At 41.5% G+C, this 20907-nt stretch overlaps 1 protein-coding gene and 1 non-coding gene across 3 annotated transcripts in view; both read left to right on the forward strand.

Annotated features, from left to right (window-relative positions):
- Positions 1–20907, forward strand: part of Elp1 (elongator complex protein 1) — a 60427-nt gene that overhangs the window by 34437 nt on the left and 5083 nt on the right. The window contains exons 22-36 of one of the 2 annotated variants that reach the window (XM_008854649.2): positions 16–95; positions 2995–3132; positions 3239–3324; positions 3918–4069; positions 5978–6101; positions 7205–7302; positions 8530–8731; positions 11255–11316; positions 12857–12919; positions 13306–13366; positions 15061–15174; positions 15958–16069; positions 16544–16671; positions 17334–17488; positions 19497–19572. In XM_008854649.2, the coding sequence (XP_008852871.1) occupies positions 16–95; positions 2995–3132; positions 3239–3324; positions 3918–4069; positions 5978–6101; positions 7205–7302; positions 8530–8731; positions 11255–11316; positions 12857–12919; positions 13306–13366; positions 15061–15174; positions 15958–16069; positions 16544–16671; positions 17334–17488; positions 19497–19572 (1651 nt within the window). The remainder of the gene's footprint in view (positions 1–15; positions 96–2994; positions 3133–3238; positions 3325–3917; positions 4070–5977; positions 6102–7204; positions 7303–8529; positions 8732–11254; positions 11317–12856; positions 12920–13305; positions 13367–15060; positions 15175–15957; positions 16070–16543; positions 16672–17333; positions 17489–19496; positions 19573–20907) is intronic. The other variant, XM_017803640.2, reaches the window with a different exon arrangement.
- LOC115067881 lies at positions 13740–13872 on the forward strand. Its single transcript, XR_003847242.1, has one exon. It is a non-coding gene; the product is annotated as a small nucleolar RNA SNORA42/SNORA80 family (small nucleolar RNA).

Genomic DNA, 20907 nt, shown 5'->3' on the forward strand with positions numbered 1-20907 from the left:
TTCTTTTTTTGGTAGGTGTTCCTTGAAAATGTGGAAACCTTCATAAAACAGATAGATTCTGTAAATCATATTAATCTGTTTCTCACAGAACTGAAGTAAGTATAGCTCATTTGATAGCTCATGGATGTATCATTCCCATGCCATTCTTATTAAGGAAATCAAATATGTAGCTAAAGAACAAAATTTCATTTAAAAAAAAAAAAATCACTATATCGGACATGGTGGCAGATGCCTTTAATCCTAGCACTTGGGAGGCAAAGACAGGCGATCTAGCTCTTTGAGTTTGAGGCCAGCCTGGTCTACATAGTTCCAGGTCAGCTATAGTTACAGGGAAACCCTGTCTCAAAAGGACACCCCCCCCCCAAAAAAATCACTATAATTCTTAGGTCCCAGTAGGTTTTCTTGACCTTTTTCTTCAACAATAGTCTTATTTATTTATTTATTTATTTATTTATTTATTTAATTTTTTGGTCTTTTTGAGACAGGGTCTCCCTGTTGCCCCAGCTGGCCTGGAACTCACTATGTAGACCAAGCTGGCCTTGAATGCTTGCTTCTGCCTCCTGAGTGCTGGGATTAAAGTCCTGTGCCATCATACCCAGCTACAACAGACTTTTTAAAACTATGGTTTTTAAAGCTATCACTGAATTATTTGACTTGGTTCCTAGGTATGCGTGTAAAATGAGTTTTCTTATGAGATTGACATGAAATACTGTCTTTTTGCTGTCGTGGGTTTTTTTTTTTTTTTTTAATGTATACGGGTGTATTGCCTGCATGTATGTAAGAGCACCCGTGTCATGCAATGCCTGTGGAGTCAGAAGAGGGCATCAGACTGCCTGGAGCTGGAGTTATGGATGGTTGTTAGTTGCCATGTGGTTGCTGGGAACCAAACCCAGGTCCTCTGCAAGAGTAGCCAGTTCTCTTAACTGCTGAGCCATCTCTCCCCCACCCTCTGTGGTATTTTTTCCCACCAACTTTTAAATGAAACTTTTTTATTGCTGTCTATAATTTATCCATCCATCACTCATCTCATTTTGGACAAGTGGCAAAAAGTTGGAGTATCAGTCCATTTTACTTTTTAGAGCCTCATCTTGATTAGCAGTACCTAGAATGTGTTCTCTGTGTGTGACTAGTTTGGGCTTTTCTTTTAGAGAGAAATGCCCTGATTTCTAAGTTACCCTCCAGTGAGTTTAGCATGTGTATACATCATGTAATCTGAACATACCTATCAAGTAATGCAAAATTTTCTTTATTTTATTTTTAAATATTTTTACTTATTTTTATTTTATGTCTATGAGTATATTGCCTGTGTGTGTGTGTGTGTGTACCCATGTCGTACAGTGCCCATGGAGGTCAGAAGAGGGCGTCAGATCTCTTGGAACTGGAGTTACACATGGTTGTTAGCCACCGTGTGGGTGCTAGAATCAAACATGAGTCCTCTGCAAGAGCTGCCGGTGTGCTCTTAACTGCTGAACCATCTCTCCACTTCCCAGCCTCTCCTCACATTGCTTCTGACTTAATCCCTGTGTCCCAGCCCTTGGGCAACTCTTCTTTGTGTTTTTACTATAGGTCAGTGTTCTGGTTTGTTTCTTCATTGCTGTGACGAAATACTCTGACCACTACCAACTTGGGGAGGAAAGGGTTTATTCAGCTTACATCTCCCAGGTCGCAGTTAACAGGGAGCCCAAGGTAGGAGCTCAGGGCAGGAACCTGGAAGCAGGAGCTGGAGCACAGGCCATGGAGGAATGCATCAACCTAGGTGTGTCAAGTTGACACTAAAGCTATCCAGCACAATTGACCCCTTGTCAACTTGACACACAAACATCACTATTAAACCATAACCTTTCCAATTCTTGTTCCCAAGACACAATATTAACATTAATATCACAACATAAGACAGTACAACCCTAAAAACCCCACAGTCCTTAAAAAATCCAAACACTTAAAAGTCAATAGTCTCTTTTAAAAGTCCCGGGTGTGGTGGCGCACGCCTGTAGTCCCAGCACTTGGGAGGCAGAGGCAAGCGGATCTCTGTGAGTTCAAGGCCAGCCTGGTCTACAGTGAGTTCCAGGACAGCTGGGGCTACAGGGGGCCCTTGCCCCAAAAAGAAAAAAAAAAAAAAAAAGTCTCTTAACTGGGGGGGGGCTTCTGTAAAATCCAAAAAAAGAACTGTCTTATTTCAAAGGGAAGAATCTAGCACACATCACTCAACAATCAAGAAAATGACCCACAGACATGGCCACAGGCCAGTCCAATGGAGGCGATTCCCCAGTTGAGGCTTCATCAACCTAGGTGTATCAAGTTGACACTAAAGCTATCTAGCACAGTCAGTTTTGTCTGTTTAAAAACTTCATATGAAGGGGCTGGAGAGATGGCTTAGCAGTTAAGAACACTCGTTGTCTTGCAGAAGACCCGGGTTTGAATCTCAGCACCTATATGGCAGCTAACAGTTATCTGTAGCTCCAGTCCCAGTGGATACAACAGCTTCTTCTGACCTTGGGTGTTGCATGACACCGGTTTACTTACCTACAATGCAGGCAGTACATGCATACACATGGGATAAAAACAATAAATAAAATTTTAAAAATTAAAAAATAACCTTCATATGAATGGACCATCTAAGTATTTCATCTTGTGTGTAAATAGAGCTGCTTTCAACAGCATGTTGTCTTGAGGGTCAGCCATGTTTTTGCATGTATCCCTGTTCATTCGTTTTTAATTTTTCAGAAGTATAATTGTGTAAATACACTACCATTTCTTTATTCTCTGGTTACACAGACACCTTGATTTTACTTTGTTTCAGGTTAACAGGAGCAAAACATCTATAAGGTTATTATGTAAACCTTTTGTGAATGTATCATTTCTCACTATTTTAATAACTGAATTTTTCAGATCCATTTTTGTCTCAAAAACGTACTGGATGCATGTTAGTAGTTCAGTCACTAGACTCTTGGTCTCTGCTTAGTGAGTGACCTGTTCATACACATTTGTTCTTAGGGAAGAAGATGTCACCAAGACCATGTACCCTCCACCAGTTACCAGCTGCACCCAGATATCCAGAGATCCTGATGGGAAGAAACTTGACCTTATCTGCGATGCTATGAGAGCAGCCCTGGAGAACATCAGTCCTCACAAGTATGGATGCTATTACTGTATTGATGTCCTCAGGACAACAGGATTATGTAGATGCTCTTGTCCAGCTTATTCCTTCTCATTCTGGTGTTTTTCACTTAACTCTCAGATACTGCCTGTCAATACTTACATCTCACGTGAAGAAAACAATCCCAGAACTGGAGATTGTGCTGCAGAAGGTACACGAACTTCAAGGTAGAGACATGCTCATAGTCAGGTGTTTGACATGGCCTAACCCTCCTGTTTCTTCAGACGACTATACCTGTTATTGCCACTCCAGAGCTAACATGGCTTTTGCTTATCATTTTAAGGTGAAGTTTTGGAGTGTGAAGCATGTATGAATGAGTCAAACATATATTCATCTGGTGTCCAGTTCTGTCAGAAAATGTTATTACTTTTTTTGTTATGTTGCTGGGTTTGTGGAGTTTTCCCCAAATGGCGCTGTTGTGTTACCTTTTTCCCTCCCCTCCCCCTCCTCCCTCCTCTCCCTCTCTCTTCTCTTTCCTCCTCTCCTTTTCTCCTCCTCCTCTTCTTCTTTTCCTCTTTTTTGGCAGAGTCTCATGTAGCCCAGCCTGACCACAAACTGATTGTGTAGCTTAGGGTGACTTTGAACTTCTGATTCCCCACCCCCACCCTACCTTCTGAGGCCTGGAATTAATTGCAGGTATGCATCACCACAACTGGTTTTATGTGGTGTTGGAGATCAGACCCAGGGCTTCAGGCATGCTAGGCAAGCATGTGATATACTGAGCTACATCCCTAGCCTGTTTTGTTTTCTTAATCACCAGCAGGAAATGTTCCATCTCTTCCTGATGCTGTGAGTGCAGAGGAGGCCTTGAAATACCTGCTGCTTCTGGTAGATGTTAATGAGTTATATGATCACTCTCTTGGGACCTATGACTTTGATTTGGTCCTCATGGTAGCTGAGAAGTCACAAAAGGTATGTGGGGTTAGTACTTTTGTACCATTTGGGGACTTGTTTGTATGACCACACTAGTGTGGGAGTCTGCTCCTGAGAGGGCAGTGTTTGTCTGCTGTTCTGCTCTAAAGTGTGGAGGTGGATCTGGGTCTTAGGCCTGTGTTTCTAAGCCTCTTTCTTTGTAAAGTTCTATGTGTACCAAAGTGTTTTCATTGCTAGATCAAAGAGATGAAGTAAAATTACATGGTTATTTCTGTGATTAAGTAATATGTATTCTACTGTTCTATCCATTTCCTTATGGTGAACCCTTTCTTCCCAATGTGAAATCAGGGAGGATGAAAAGGCTCAGGGCCTCCTTGGCCTCCTTTGGTTCATATGCTGTGGTCAGAATGTTTGTTAGTGCTTTCATGGGTTGTTTTTTTTTCTTTTTTTCCTTCAGTCTCAGCCTCTTCCCCTGTTAGTTCAAACTTTGCTGTTGCTAGAACTTGTTTTTCCATAAAGTAAAATCTAAGCCTTTCATAAGCTTGCCATTGCCTCTAGGGTAGAGTTGATAGGCCATATTAAAAACCTTCATGGTCTAGCCTTAATGTATCAATCCATTTTTCTCTTGTGGTATTTTTATTCTCTCCCCCATGGAGAAAAAGCAGTGTTTTTTCTCCCTCCCCCAACTCCTCACCGCCTCCAACCTTCTGTGTGCTTTTGAAAGTAATATAACTTGTGCTTCCTATGGGCCCAGGGCTCCCGTTGTTCCCACCCTCACCATTTGCTGGGAATTTTTACTCATCCTGGCTAAAGGATGTCAAAATAGCATCTTCCCAGTAAGCCATTCTTGCCCTGCTTCAGGGACTAGAAGTGATGTTGTCATGCATGTCTGTTGCACCCAGGACCTACCCCTGTATACTACAGTCTGTTTCCATCTAAAATATCAGCTGAGGTTAAAGGTTGTGGTGATACAATATTTTTATTTATTCAATTATTATTAAATATTTGTTGATCCCTTTTTTGACCCATAGTTATCGTTCATGTCAGATTTAGGAGCATTTAGTTATTTCCTATTTTACTTTTTTCCCTATGTACATATTCTTTCATCTGTTTATAGTTTGCTCAGTGAAACTGCATTAAGAACAGGAAGCATCTGTTTTGCATTTGTGTACATGTGTATGTGTGCATGTTTGTGTTTGTGCTGTTGCACTTGGCATGCACAGGTGCCCGTGCACATGTATGCACATATGTGGAAACCAGAGGAAGACTTTGGGTCTTATTCCTCAGTTGCCATCCATCTAGTTTTTGTTTGTTGGTTTCTTTGTTTTTGAGACATGATCTCTAACTGACTTGGAACTCACCAAGTAGGTTAGCCCGGTTTTTTTATACTGCTACCGTGCCTAGAGATTGAACTCAGGTTCTTGGGCTTACATTGGCTTACCTATCGCCCCAGCCCTGGAAAGAGCTCTTCGTTTGGAAGTAAAGCAGCTTACTGCCCATGGGTGCAGAGCTGGAGATGGTTAGAGAGGATAGTTTTGTCCAACTCAGCACATCTTTATTTTAACATCACTCTTCATAATGAAACATATGCTACATCATGAATAGAACCAAAAGCAATGCCTTGCTCTTTCAAGAAGAACGTAGGCTCACTTGTTGGATGTCTTCTAGGTTACAAGCTGTTTTTTCTTTTTAGCCTGTGATGAGGTGAGACTATTATGAGCCTTAAGAATTAGTCATTATTCCAAAATTAAACTTAACAGCACCCAAACACAAAAGCATCTTTCCCAAAACTTGTTTGACTTTATGTATGTGTTTCTCTGAATTTATTGCTATGTTATTATATGTAAATATATTACATATTTGTAATATATAAATACAAATAAATATATTTGTATTATATGTAAATATCGCAAGTAATAAGGTTTTGTGGTTTTCTTTTTTTTTTAGGATCCTAAGGAATATCTTCCATTTCTTAATACACTTAAGAAAATGGAAACTAATTACCAGCGATTCACTATAGATAAGTACTTGAAACGTTACGAAAAGGCCATTGGCCATCTCAGCAAATGTGGTAAGTATGAGGGTTAGTGTGTTATTTCTTCAAAAAATTATTTTTTCTGCTCCTAAAAACTTTAGGAGTATTGTATGTTCACCTTATTTTGTCTCAGACCTTGACTAACTGAGGGAGAGCAGATGACTTTCAGGGAGCTAGAGGTGCTCCCCAGCTGAGAACAGAAAAGAGTGAGCAGCTCCCAAGTTCACTTCAATGCCTTAATAAAAACGAGTTGATGATCCATCTCATAGTGTTTGTCTACATGTGATGGAAACCCCAGCTTGTCTGTGGTTAGTGGTATGCTCTGAAGGCAGTTTTAGTTGACATTGATGGAGTAGAACTAGAACAGTGCTCCTTCACAGCATCCTCGCCCTGTGCTTCAGCCTGTGACTCTTCACTGAGGGCCTGTGGTGAAGAGAGTCACCTGTGGTACTTGTTAAGCATACATTCGGCTCCCACTGATTTGGAGATTGTGATGCAGCTAGGCTGAACGAGGTTTGAGAGGAGCCTTTAATCACTTCTCAGCTATTACGAAGGAGAGCAAGGAAATGTTGAGCTAGAGAGTAGTAAGATTCTAGTATAACATGATCCCAGGTAGTGCCTCTCTTACCTCAGAATATGCAATGATGCTCACTAAAAATTTACATTGATTGATCTATCTCCCAGCCCAGGAAATAGCTCCTGAAGTTGTTTTCCAGAAGATTGGATTACCTGGGCTGTGAAAAGGTCCATTGGAGGGTAGGGTGATAGTTCAGTCATTAAAGTGCTTGTTTTGTAAGCTGGAGGACCCAAGTTCGATCCCTCAAGACTCAGATAAAAAAAGCTCTGCATAGTGGTATGCTTTGTAATCCTAGCTCTGGATAGGTGAGATAGGCAGATCCCTGGAACTCACTGGCCAGCCTGTCTAGCCTACATGGAGCTCTAGAACAGTGAGAGAGCCTGTCTCAAAAAGCCAAGTAGACTTATGTCTCCTGAGGATTTTACACACACGCACACGCACACGCACATGCAGACACACACACGCTTCCACATTTATTTGGCTTGAGAATTATTGGTGCAAGTGAAATCCCTTAGGCTTCCAAAGTCTTAAGCCTGTGTTTATATAAATCTTATTTTTGCAGGACCCGAATACTTCACAGAATGCTTAAATTTAATAAAAGATAAAAACTTATATAAAGAAGCTCTGAAGTTATATCCACCAAATTCACAGCAGCACAAGGTGTGTGGTAGGTGAACAAGAGGCTTTGGAGTTTGCTTTCTGAATTATTTGGAAACGGAGGTGATCTTAAGTTCAAACGCTGTCCTTGGCTTCAACATTTGTCCTAGAACTGGCCAGCCTCATCTGAAACTTGTGAGGAAGAAATTGGCCAGGGCAGTGGGTCTTTCCTGTGTGCTTCGAGGGAAAGGGAAAAGCACTTTTTTGTTTATATAAACATCTATTAGTTCTTCTGTGCCAAGTACTTTGCTTCTAAGCTAAAAGTAATCATGGGAGCCTGATAGCGAGTTGTGTCTAGTTTAGAAATGAGGATGTAACCTGCCTGAGGAGCCAGAGCTACGGAGCGGCACACCTGGGATGCAGCCTGAGGCTGTGCCATGCTGCTGTCATCATCGTTTTTGTTCGTATGCAAATCTCACACTTGCTTCTCTGTGATCTAGCCCCTGCCCGCTTCTTTAACACTCCTTTCTGGCCCTCTTCACATTCCCAATTACTTGCAGCTAGTTCCCCAGATGTCATACTGTTTCATACATGCCAGCCCTCTATCCTACCTTTCCCTGAGCCCCAGCTGTCCATAGAAACTCCTGGTCTCCCTCTTGAAAGCCATCTTACATTAGGTGCCAAATAAACTACTGTTTTGTTTCTTTGTCTTCTGCTGGGCTATGGCTTCCTTAAGGGTGGGCTGAGTGTTGTATTCCTGTGTCTCTGCCTAACCCTGAACCTTGGGAATGAAAATGACCTTGGAGCGCTGGTTTTCTACTTCCCTTACCTGCCCCAGTGACCATAGCCTTGTTATTCCTCGAAGGTGCTGCGCACAATCTTGCTGCATAGCCCTGGTACCTTATGTGCTCTGCCAGAGACACTGCCTCCTGACTTCACACAGCTTCTTTTTCTTGTGGCCCTCAGAGGTGACATGCCCTCATTTTCTGTCATTTGATTATCTTCTGCCATTTATCATAGGCCAGGTTGTGTTAGTAGGTCCGTTCTCTATAATAAGAGCAAGAACTCAGTGTGGTTCTTCTTTGTTTTGCATCAGTGCTAGTCCCACTGCCTGGAATAAAGCTTATGTAGTTAGCCAGTATATGCTGAGTGAGTACACAGTATGTCCACAATAAAGGTTTAAGTACAAAAAGGAAGAGACTTGAGTATAGTGACTGAGGTCGCCTACACTGGAACTACAGAGGAATTATTGTGGCCTTTTCCCATCAGCTCTGTCTTCCCTCGTCACAGGCTATCAGCATTGCCTATGGAGAATACCTGGTACAGGAGCACTTGTATGAATCAGCGGGGCTTGTGTTCTCCCGCTGTGGTGCCCACGAGAAAGCACTCTCGGCTTTCCTGGCTTGTGGCAGTTGGCAGCAAACCCTCTGTGTGGCAGCCCAGCTTCAGCTGACCGAAGACAAGGTGGCTAGCCTCGCTAGAGCTCTGGCAGGTAAACAGGTTACTTATTTGTCCACTTCTTCAAAAGCTTTTTTGTTTGTTGCTTTAAATTTAGGACAGTGTTCCTTGAGACAGGCTTATTGTCATGAAACTTCACAGAGTATTAAACTATTAGTCCCTAAATGCAGTGGCATGTTGAAGAAAGTAGTTTATTTTTTCTCTAGGGACTGATAGATCTTTCATTATGTGGCTCTGCATCCCCTAAGAACTGGCTGCAAATGGCCTAGAAGCCACACTGTTGTCTACTCCATCTTACTCACTGAAACTTAGATCTTATCTTCACACCAAACAGTGCAGCTAAGCTGGCCATCTGCCCTTCAAGAAGGTAAAGATGAAGTTTTGGGTGACACTGTACAGTATAGACAGTACATGACTGGAAACCATAATAGCAGTTGCCTGGAATGATGAGGAAAGGACCAAATGTACTAACAGAAAGTAAAGGCAGTTTAGTGAGTCAGGATTAAGGAATTTCCTGAACCATAGAGGCTAGTGCCCCAGGGTCTCACTTTTTTTTTCTTTTCTTTCCCTTTCCCTTTCCCTTTCCCTTTCCCTTTCCCTTTCCCTTTCCCTGGTCTCCCAACTGGCCTAGAACTTGACCAGACTGACCTCGATCTCACAGAGATCTGCTTGTCTTTGGCTTCCAAGTGCTAGGATTAAAGACAGGTGCCACCACACCCAGCTAGGGTCTGGCTTCTTTTTTTGATCTTTTTGAGACAGGGTCTCCCTATAGCCACAGCTGGCCTGGAATTCACTATGTAGGCCAGCCTGGCCTCAATCTCACAGAGATCTACTGGCTTCTGCCTTCCAAGAGCTGGTAGTAAAGGCATGCACTACCACACCCAGCTCAGGGTCTGACTTCTTAAGAGATGAGGAGGACTCTGGCCTTTAGTAGTACTTGGAATAAAGGAATGACTATTTTTACCTCCTTTACTGTCCTAATATGCTTGTTTTTGTTGTTATTTGGGCTCATGGTTTAGGTTCCAGATTGAAGGCCCTCATCTTATGATGGCCTTGAGTTTGTTGGCAAGCAGTACAGGGCATCTATGACATGTTGAGAGGAGTTTGTGTTCTGATCTCTCTCCCTTTTATTATAAAGTATCAACACTCAGCACTACTCTGACAGCCTCATCTCATGCTGATCACCTCCCAGAGGCTACAGTAAGCATCACTGTTGAAATATTTCCTCCCTTTTAATACTGGGCAATGGAGATTAAACTCCAACATGTGATCTCAAAAGAAGAGCAGTCCTTACAAAAAAAAATACTCCAAAGTATAGCTTGTTAAGTTTGTATCTTCCTTACCGATCATTATGTATTCTTTACTTCCTAATCATTATGTCTTGTGATAGAGTGCACTTAGTTATCTCAGATGTTAACTGATGAAAGGCGGAAAGGGCAGCTTTATAAAGGGCATTTGTATTTGTTACTTCTCTCTGCTGTGATACAACATCATGACCAAGGCACCTTATAGAGGAAAGCGTTTACTTTGGCCTATGGTTCCAGAGAGAATCCATAATGGCAGGGGAGGCATGGTAGCAGGTGCTCAGAGTAGAAAGTTGAATGCTCACATCCTCGAGCACACACATGAAGCAGAGAAAGGGAAACTAGAAGTTGGGCAAGGCTGTGTGTGAATGCTCAAAGCCCACCCTCAGTGACATACTTCTTCAGCAAGACTGCACCTCCTAAAGATTCCATGACCTCCCAAGCAGCGCCACCAGCTGGGGACCAAACTTTCAGATACCTGAGCCTTTTTATGGAGGACATTTCTCATTCAAACCACCACAGCATGTTCTACAGTAAATCACTTTGTGTGCACATTTAACTTAGGCAGTTTATACAGGCCAGCAAAAGAAACCGTAACTGCTTCGGTAGTGGAAGTGATTCAGTGTCCTTTTTTCAGTAGCAACATGTCCTGGAGTGAGGGTGACATGAATGGGAGAAATAAATCTGCCTGCCCCTGGTAAGCCTTGGGTTTTGTGTTCCTCTTACAATCTGAGCTAGGCTGAGAGTGATTCTAGGTGCTAAAGACTTTAAAGGTAACCAGCCACCTCCATTTACTGTCCACTCCAAGAATTAACAGGCCCTTCCTGCTGGAGGAAGAAATGGGTTAGTGAGAGATAGCAGTTTTGCTAGCCTTTGGAGTCATTATTTTATAAGCTAATTTTGACTGTACCTGATTTTCAAATTTACATTCATTTAAGAGAGAACTTCATACTAGGCAGGACGGTGCACCTCTGTAATCCCAGCACTCAGGATGCTGAGGCAGGGGGATTTCGTGTTTCATGTTTCAGGCCATTCTGGACTAAGTGATTTCTAGGCCAGCCTAGGGTACATAGTGAAACTATAAAAAACAAAAAACTAATGGATGGAAAGGGGGGTTACACTTTGTGGTATGTAATATACCTATTCTCATAGAAATGCAGGAGGTTCAGAGCTTGATATATCCAAAAGACAGAAAAGTGCTTCAGAGGGGAGATGGGTTTCAATTTGTTGTCAAATGTTTATTATCTTTGCAGCAAAGCTGGTTGAGCAGAGGAAACACAGTGAAGCAGCTATAGTTCTGGAACAGTATGCCCAAGTAAGTGCACACAATCCCTTCTCAAACCCCACAGCCAACAAGCAAACACTTCTTGCTTGTGCTTTGCTGACAATGAAAACTGAAGGAGCTGTGGGTCATGGTTGGGTCCTGAGAAGGCCTTTGTTCTGTTTCCATCTTGATGACGTGCCTTAAATCTCAGTCCAGTGCATCTAAGTACAGATTGCTCATCCCTCAACCAAATCCAAAAAGCCTCAAAATCTGAAATTTTTTGAGAACTGATAGGGATATCACAAGGGTAAATGTCCGTTCCTGATCACATGACAGATTGTATTCAAAATCCAATATCATTAGAAATACTGTGTAAATTATTGTATAAATTATTTTAGTAATTGCTCTAGGATTTACAGTAAATACCATTTATTTACCATAGTGCATTCTTAAATTACTATGCCATTCATATGTAGTGTAAGAATCTTAGTTGGAGCTGGGCATGGAGGCAGAGGCAGGTGGGTCTCTTGAGTTCGAGGCCAGCCTGGTCTACATAGCGAATGCTAGGCCTGCTGGGGCTACAGGGAGACCCTGTCTCGAAAAGACACCCCCCCCAAAAGAAGAATCTTAATTGGGATACTTCTGTTCCTCTTGTTAATGCAACTAAGATCATTTTAACTCTATACATGTTGTACATTCCATAGTAGAGCCAGGTGGGGTACGTGGCTTTAATCCCTGAATTTGGGAGGCAGAAGCCAGCCTGATCTACATAGCGAGTTTCAGGCCAGCTCGGGCTATAGAGGGACCTTGTCTCAAAAAAACAAAACCAAAAGCAAATTCCATAGTAAGTTACTACTTTAACTTTTAGTGATTAGGAAATTTTTAAATGATTCAAAAATGTTTTTCACATTTCTGCTCTTTATTTCAAGATAACCTAGAAATATAAATTTTTACTTGATATTTCTTGAGATTTAAGAAATTTCAAGCCACTCAAAATGGATCAACAACCATCAATAATAACTAAAGTCATGAAACATTCAGAAAAAACACAGGGATAAGCCTTTATCACCTTGGATTTGGCAGTGGATTCTTAGGATTAACACCAAAAGGATCAGCAATACCTCACCTCCCCCAAAGAAATCTATAAATTAGACTTCATATAAGTTAAGAATTATCAAGAAGTATACAAAGACAACCTAAAAATGAATGGAAGAAAATATTTTCAAATCATGTATCTGATAATGATTTAATATCTAGACTATATATAAAGAACTGCAATTGAACAACAAAAAATAAGCCAATTAGAAAATTTCTAACAAACTTGCATTGTGGTTTTGATGTTTAAGGATGTAAAGAAAACATGCTTACTTTGTGTTTTGTGATCATTTTCAGAAGATACCATCCCTCCTTTGTCTTTTATGTTAAGTGTGTATGGAGATTAATATCCACTATATTGGGTGAGGCAAGATGCTAAGAACTGGAACTGGAAAGGCCAAGGCTGACTGGGGAGAGGGGGCAGTTCTGTGTTGGCTGTGGTAGCATCTGACACCTGCTGCATTCACCTGTTGCCTCCTTGCTCTTCCCTTGTCAGGATTATGAAGAAGCTGTGCTCCTACTCTTAGAAGGAGCTGCCTGGGGTGAAGCTCTGAGGCTGGTAAGAGAATTCTTTTTAAACCTTTTTAAAGGTGGTCACACAGGGGAGCAATGGATCATTTGAAATTCCTTGTATTCTGAGTAAGTGAAATGATATAGAAATAGTTCTGGTTCCCAGTCCTAGGAATAAGCAATATTTATAAAACTATTTTAAAAATTCCTCTTTGGTAATGTTTAGAATTGGGTCTTCATGTGTGACATACTACTGTTTTTTACTAAAGGGGGTTGAATTTTGTGGGCAACTTTATAGGAGGCCTCTTCCTAGGAGGCCTGTTCCTCAGGAAAATGTCCTGGTAATCTCTAAAAGTGATTTGTGTTTCCAAGTATCTTAATTCTCCACTGACTAGAAGCGCTCCTGCCTCAAAGATAATGCATTTTTCCTCTTAGGTATACAAGTATAACAGAATGGATATTATTGAAACCAACGTAAAGCCTTCCATTTTAGAAGGTGAGGACTACGTTTAGGTAGTATTCCCTTTTAAGAGTATGGTGAAAGGGAGGAGAGAGAGAGAGGACTCGACTCTCTTATTACTGTATTTTACTGGGTTGTGCAGACGTAATTTTTTAAAAGTATGCCAAACTGGGGCTGGGCGTGGTGGCACACGCCTTTAGTCCGAGCACTTGGAGGCAGAGGCAGGTGGATCTTTGTGAGTTCAAGGCCAGCCTGGTCTACATAGTGAGTTCAGGTCAGCTGGGACTACAGGGAGACCTTGTCTCAAAAAGACACACACACACACACACACACACATACACAAAAAGAATTAAATAAACTGATGTTTGTTGGAAAGCTATGATGAAATATGAGTAAGAATCTTCGTAATTCCTGGGTTTGGATTTCTGGCAAACTTTTCTGCCTGGACTTTTCCTAGTGTCTCTTGCCAGAGCAAACTCTGGCCCCATACCATTGCCTGGCCTCTGGCTGTAGGCTGCTGGCACTGAATGCATTGCACAGTGGTGGTTGGGGCGATGTTTGTGTTTGGGAATAGTTGGTAAACTTTGATAAAATTACAATATTTTATCAGTGTTGTGGCTGTGTAAGATGATATACTTACAGTCCTTATATTATTACTCTTAAGAGAAAAGTGCATGTCTGCAATTTAATTTCAAATGATCTCTAGAAGTAGCAGTGTGTGTGCATACATGTGTGCACATAGGCATGTACCTATTTATAGAGAAACAAAGCAAAAAATATGGCAAAATGTTAATTATTGGTAAATCTAGGTGAAGTCTGTATGTTCTTTGTGTTCTTTGAAGTATTATAACTGTTAGGTAAGCTTGCAAATTTTAAGATAAACCAAAAAGAAAAAATCTTGCAACTGAAGTATATGGCTCCTAGAGAAAGATGAATGTTAACAGTTCCAGAATATTTTGGTGGTCACTGGGACTGCTTAGAAGCAACATGGAAAAGAACATCAGTGTGACCTACAGAACTCCTAGGGAGTGAAGTTTAATGTTAAGCTCTGCCTTTTTAAACAAGTCTATCCAGTAAGTGACAATGGCCTTTCTGACGTTCACATTTATTCACATTCTAATACTGTCTGGGTGAGAATTTTAATTTCCCCTGTTCCTTTCCTAATTAGAACTTGGTGGAGTACTTTTTGTACTGTTTGTTTCAGTTATTCCTAACTGGGTATAGAAAGCATCCTTCTGACCCTGTAACATCTAGACAGTTCTTACTGCCACTGAGAACTTAAAATGCCATGTCCTTAGAGAATACAGTGTGTTTATTTTTTCTTGTACTGTTAGTATTTGTTCTTTTATTGTTTTTCCACTGAACAGTAACTGCAGATACCATTATCAGCATTTATTCCAAACTGTGGCCATTTTGATGTGTTAGGAAGCTCTGACCTGCTTGTGCTACCAGCTTCCTGTGCACTCGTTTTGTTTGTCCTCTGGGAATAGATACCAGCTTCACTGAGATGGATTTGTAAGTGGTAGAGAGTATTCTAGGATGGTGTTGATGAACTCTGAGGTCTGGGATCTCCATTTTCAATTAATTAGTGTTTATTAAGGGAAAAAATTGTTTGGTAGACCTAGATATGTTCTTTGTTGTTGAATTTTAAGCATTCAGTGCACCTCCTTTGCTTAGTTTTGTCTGTTTGCTTAAATATGTGCAAATTATTTTTCATTCTGCATCCCCAGCCCAGAAAAATTACCTAGCCTTTCTGGACTCTCAGACAGCCACATTCAGTCGCCATAAAAACCGTTTACTGGTGGTTCGAGCGCTCAAGGAGCAAGAACAACAGGTGAACCTAGGTGAGTGTCTACATGAAGCCCATTAATACTTATGATGTAGTGAGGAAAAATGGGCGTTGCACATTGTCTAAGCTTCTTACCTGCATTGTTTTTTGAGACAGGTAATTTATAAAGAAATGTTTGTTTTGGCACATGGTTCTGGAGGTAGATGAGCAGGATACCATCCATCTTGGTGTTAACATCTGCTTGACTTTTGATGAGGGCATTGTGACGGAAAAGGAGATTGACAAGTGCAAAGGGACACAGGTGTAATAAAAGAGTGAGAGGTGACACCAGGTTCATTTTATAGCAGACCAGTCTTACTACACCAATCCAGTATTGCAAGAACCAAGACTCACTACCAAGAACAGCATTATTAATTTCTCTTGCCCTCAGCACTGTCTCATTGAGATTAAACCTCTCCTTGAATTGCAGAGCAGGGTCAGACTCTGCTAAGCCATGGCAGTGTCACTCGTTTCATTACTATATCATCACCGTCTGAAATCCCTTAAGAGTTATGTGTGTCTTATTTCTCTGTTGAAGAAGGTCTTAAGGTTGGTGCCAGAAATCAGAAGAGCTCTGCCACCATCCAACCAGAGCAGTGATTATTATGTTTCATTAAATGAGTTTCCTAGTCCCTCCCCACCCAAAAAGAAAGAAAAAAATACATTTGGTAAAGTACAGATTTGCATTAATAACTAATAACTACATTTAATATTACCTGCTTCATTTGAGATCAACTTTGTAATGTTATCCATCCTTCAGTATGTGCTGATTGAGTACCTCTGCATCTGGTTCCTCTAGATAAGGAGGCAGCCCATGGTCCAGAGTCAGACCTCTTCTCTGAAACCAGCAGTGTTGTGAGTGGCAGTGAGATGAGCAGCAGATATTCCCACAGTAGCTCCAGGATATCAGCGTACGTATCAGGTCTAGTCATATTGTGCCAGAAACAGAGGGGAACCACAAATATATTGGTTTTCTACTGGGACAGTACAGTGGGCATGGGGAGGATATCCTTCAAAGCCAAGTGTAAGTTATGCAAGGACTTTTCTAGTTACTTTTCCTGTTACTGTAGAATTCAAGTTGTTTATTCTTGTTTATTGTTCCAGTAGGCTACCAGATAGAACCGCTTTTTACTCTAGGAAATAATAAAAACTTAAGGGAAAAGCACTTCAGGATTTTCCTTATTTCCTTCTTGTAAGACTGACCAACAGCTTGCCAGTATGTATATTATGTGTGGCTTTAGCACCTCATTATCAGTTTCTCCTCAAATACAAATGCTACGTATAAACACTCTCCTTTCCTAGAAAGTGGAGCCCGACAGGTCTGTTCAGTTTACTCCCTTCAGCCCAGGGAGAACCTGCTTTTAAACCTCTCTAATATCTGACAGGAGATCATCTAAAAACCGCCGCAAAGCAGAGCGGAAGAAGCATAGCCTCAAAGAAGGGAGTCCTCTGGAGGATCTGGCTCTTTTGGAGGCCCTGAGTGAAGTGGTGCAAAGTGTTGACAAATTAAAAGGTATGATCTCCAGGCCCACCCTGATTCTTGACCACAGAAAGTAGTAAGTGGTTACTGTAGATAGGCATGCTCAGTAGATAAATTGTGATGTAATTTGAGGGTGTTGGGATGACTCAGTGAGTTAGGTTGCTCGTCAGCAAGCCTGATGACTGACCTGTGTTTCATCCCCAGGGCCCACGTGGAAAGAGAGAACAACCTCCCCTCTGATTTCCACACACTTGATGTATATACACACACACACACACACATACATACATACATACATACATACATACACACACACACACAGAGTGAAATGTAATTTTTTTTAAAAGACGTGTAGTTTTCCCAATTAAAAGGAAGAAAAATTTCAGCAGGGTCACCTCTGCACATTCCTGAATCTGCCCCTCTTGGCCTATAACATTGACTTAATTGAATGGTAGAGATTAGTACTCAGCCAGAAGAAAAGATTGTGCAGCTCTGCATCCTGTTTGTTCCCACCTTGTTCTTCCTTCTGATGCACAGAATTACTCCACCATTTGGGAAGAGTGGGGACAGAAGAAAGTGTAGCACACATCTGTAGGGTGGTATAGCATTTTTCAACTTTGGAAGGAAATTACTGCATGGTTCTTAGCAGTAGAGCTGGGGACACAACTTACCAGTCTCACATTTCTTCTCTCTAGATGAAGTGCACAGTGTTTTAAAGGTACTCTTTCTCTTTGAGTTTGAAGAGCAAGGGAAGGAATTGCAGAAGGCTTTTGAGAGTACTCTGCAGCTGATGGAAAGGGCTCTTCCGGAAATCTGGACTCTTGCCTGCCAGCAGAGTTCAACCACACCTGTAAGTTTTCTCAGAGATGGTGTGCAGTGTCTCATCTTTTTCACGGTTATTCACGCAACCCCAAAGCCAAAGAAAATCCTTTCCAAAAACAGCTGAGTTAAATTCCCTTAGCTTTGTGCTTAAGCTTTCAGTAAGAATTTATATTTGCCTGTTTAGTTCCAAGGTTAAGTGGGTTATTATTTCTCCTTTCCAGATGGAACAGCTGTCACAGGGAAGATAGAAAAGTCTCCAGTGATTGTGGAGGATGGAGTAGGGAGGGGAAGCTAAGATCAGAGTTGACCTCTCACCTCCCACATCAGAAATCCTGGAGGGGACTGAGTCAGCGTTAGCCCTGTGCCCTATGAAGAATTCTCATGAATATTGTCTGTTTATTATTACTTGCTTTCTGAGCTTCAAGTCTATTGTGGAGAGTTTTGATTATGATTCAGAAAGGCTGGTGTGTCAGAGTTCAGTAAGGAAAACAAAATTCATTCCTGTTATTTTCCCACAAAGAGTGTAATACTGATTGGTGCCAGGCATGGTGGCACATGCCTTTAATCCCAGCGCTTGGGAGGCAGAGGCAGGTGGATCTTTGTTAGTTCAAGGTCAGCTTGGTCTATGTAGTGAGTTCCAGTCCAGCTGGAGCTACAGGAAGACCCTGTTTCAAAAAGCCCCCCCCCCCCGCAAAAGTTACGTGATTGGTTAAGTAAACACTGGGGAACTGAAAAGGACAAAGGGAAACACAGGAGGGCTAGAAGGATAAAGAGAGTAATTAAGAAGCAGCTTTATCTGCTGCTGAGGGGACAAAGGGAAAAGCTCGGGGATTGCTATATTTCAGAGGCCCATGGTTTTGAAGCCCTGAGGAGAAGGTGCTAGCTAGCTGGCCCTGATATTTCACGGGTGGAGCTCCTGATGAAGCTAGTTCTAACTGTACAGATAGAAATAGAAACTGGAATTAGCAGTTATTGAAAGCAAGCAAGTTGCTTTATTCTCTGGCTTCTTTGCACTCTCCCTCTGCTGAGTCTTACTGGTGTAGTGCAGCAGGAAACCAGCTGATGAACAGAAGTGTTCTTTCAGACCCCCAGCCCAGGCAGCACAAGCAGTGACCAGCAAGGATTTGATGTTTAGAGACAGGAGGTTGTAATCATCTCACTGGCTACAAACATGTTGGTTTCCTGAGTCTGGATTGCCTTTGTTCCTGGGGCTTTCCTGGTGTTTCACTAGATGTTTTGACTGTTAGATAAGAGGGTGGATACAGAAACACTTTACAGACCATAGCAAGAAAAGCAGCTAATAATCAAGATGCCCCAAGTGCATGAATTTACTGTAAAAGGAATTGCCTAGAAATACAATCATCTTCAAAACAGTGGTTTGATTTAGAATGCCTCCCCTCTCCTATTCAGATCACATTAACTTATAAGGCACCAGCTTTCTGAATTTTATAAAGAAAATGCCCAGGAAATATGTGAATGTGTTTTGGTTGGTAGAGTGTGGACATGGGCTGTGTTTAGCAAGTGCTTTTGAGCTCATGGCTTTACTGCTGAGAGGTTCTGCATGGGGACTGCATGCAGAGATGAGTGTGGGCAAACCAGAGAGTTGGTGTCTGCCCAGCAGCTTGCTGAGGGATGAACCCTGCTGAAGTCCTGTGCAGAGTTGGCATTCCACTCATACATTTATTTATTTGTATTCCTTTTAATATTAAAACAAGTGTTTCCCACAACCTTGAGTGGAGTGGATCCTTTGTGTATTCTTTAGGCTCTAGTATTTTCCCCTCCCCTTTGGTATGGCTAACTCATTTGGAAAAGGCCAGGCAGATATTATTGTAGAGTCCCCCACTCCTCCTCTGTTATCCTGTTTTTCTGGGAGAAAGGAGACTGGAGAAGCTGGCATTAAAATGACACAGAAAAAGAATTACTGTGCTAGTACCATACTAATAAAAACAGTAAGCTTGTTTACTGCTAGTAGAGGCCTTTGGTTTTTATCAGAAATGTAGGATAAGTTTTGTTGATGTAGCCTGTTTTCTACTTAGGTCCTAGGTCCCAGTTCTACTGCGAACAGTATCATGGCCTCTTACCAACAGCAGAAGACTTTGGTTCCTGTTTCTGGTTAGTATCTCTTCTCTACAGATTATCTCAGTTCTGAGCAGGTCAGGATATAGGTTTTGGGAAGGTCAGCAAGTATAAGGGAGAGATTGGGTATTAACAGTGATTCCCTCTTAATTCTTAGACTACATCTTAAGTAGATGAATTTAATGTTTCTAATGGTGGTGGCCTGCGGAGAGGGATACAGCATGGCATTAAATTTTTAATTAAAAAAAAAATTAGCAACTCTTAGGCCAGGTGTGGTGGCGCCTACCTTTAATTCCAGTGTTGGGGAGGAGAGGCAGGAGGATCTCTGTGAGTTTAAGGCAAGCTTGGTCTACATAGTAAGTTTCAGGCTAGCTGGGGCTACAGGGAGACCCTGTCTCAAAAAGAAAAAAAAAATAGCAACTCTTGAGAAGCATGTGCCCACTCTAGGGCATGTACTTGCATGTCTCTCCCTCATATCATGCCTGTGCTTCGGTTTGAATTAACACCTTTTTTGAGATGGAAAGATGGGCCCAGAGCTGAGGAGTGAGTGCTGAATTCCCAGCACCCCCCTCAGGCAGTTCAGAACTGCATGTAACTCCACTTCCAGGGGGATCTGATGCCCTCTTCCAGCTTCCACAGGCACCTGCACTCACATGCACATACCACCCCCCCCCACATACACATTATTAAAATTTTTAAAAACTAAACTTTTTCTTAATGAAATCAAGCTTTGCTTTAGAAAAATGCAGTTACACTTGCATGCCCTTGTCATACACTTCACAGCTGTGCAGTTTGAGCCCAAACAGTCCATGCTTACGTCCTATTGGATGGCTTCTGAGTTGCAACTTTTGGCAATTCCCTTTATATCTTCAGAATATTTCTCAATGTCCTTGCTTATGAGCTGGACCTTTGTATCACCCTTAGAACTGATAGTATAACACATAAAGGCCTATCTAAGTACTAGCATTTGTTTATATTTCCTATTTAATTATACCTGAAATGTTGTTGTTGTTGCTATTGTTTATTAGGGGGTGATGGTTCTTAGTAAGAGAATCATCTAAATTCCTAAAAGTTTGAAAGTTGGCTTGAAATTTTGTTGACATGCATTTGGCACATAAGTATCTGCACTTCAAGTAGATCACTCTAGGCACCAACATCTCTGGGCTCTAAAAAATTGGTAATAAGTTCTAAAATAAGTGCCTTTTAAAACTTACTATTTGCCATGTTCTGAGGTTTTTTCATCATATAAGAGCTGTGCATTACTAATTTCATATAAAAACATACATTTGCAGTAGCCTTTGGGGATTGACATAACAGCTTGTGTTGTTTCCATCTCAGGGAAGCTCACACATCTACCCCAGTTTCTATGGC

The sequence above is a fragment of the Nannospalax galili genome, unplaced genomic scaffold (assembly GCF_000622305.1).
Source record: "Nannospalax galili isolate Female #2095 unplaced genomic scaffold, S.galili_v1.0 scaffold666, whole genome shotgun sequence".
NCBI classification, from domain to species: Eukaryota; Metazoa; Chordata; class Mammalia; order Rodentia; family Spalacidae; genus Nannospalax; species Nannospalax galili.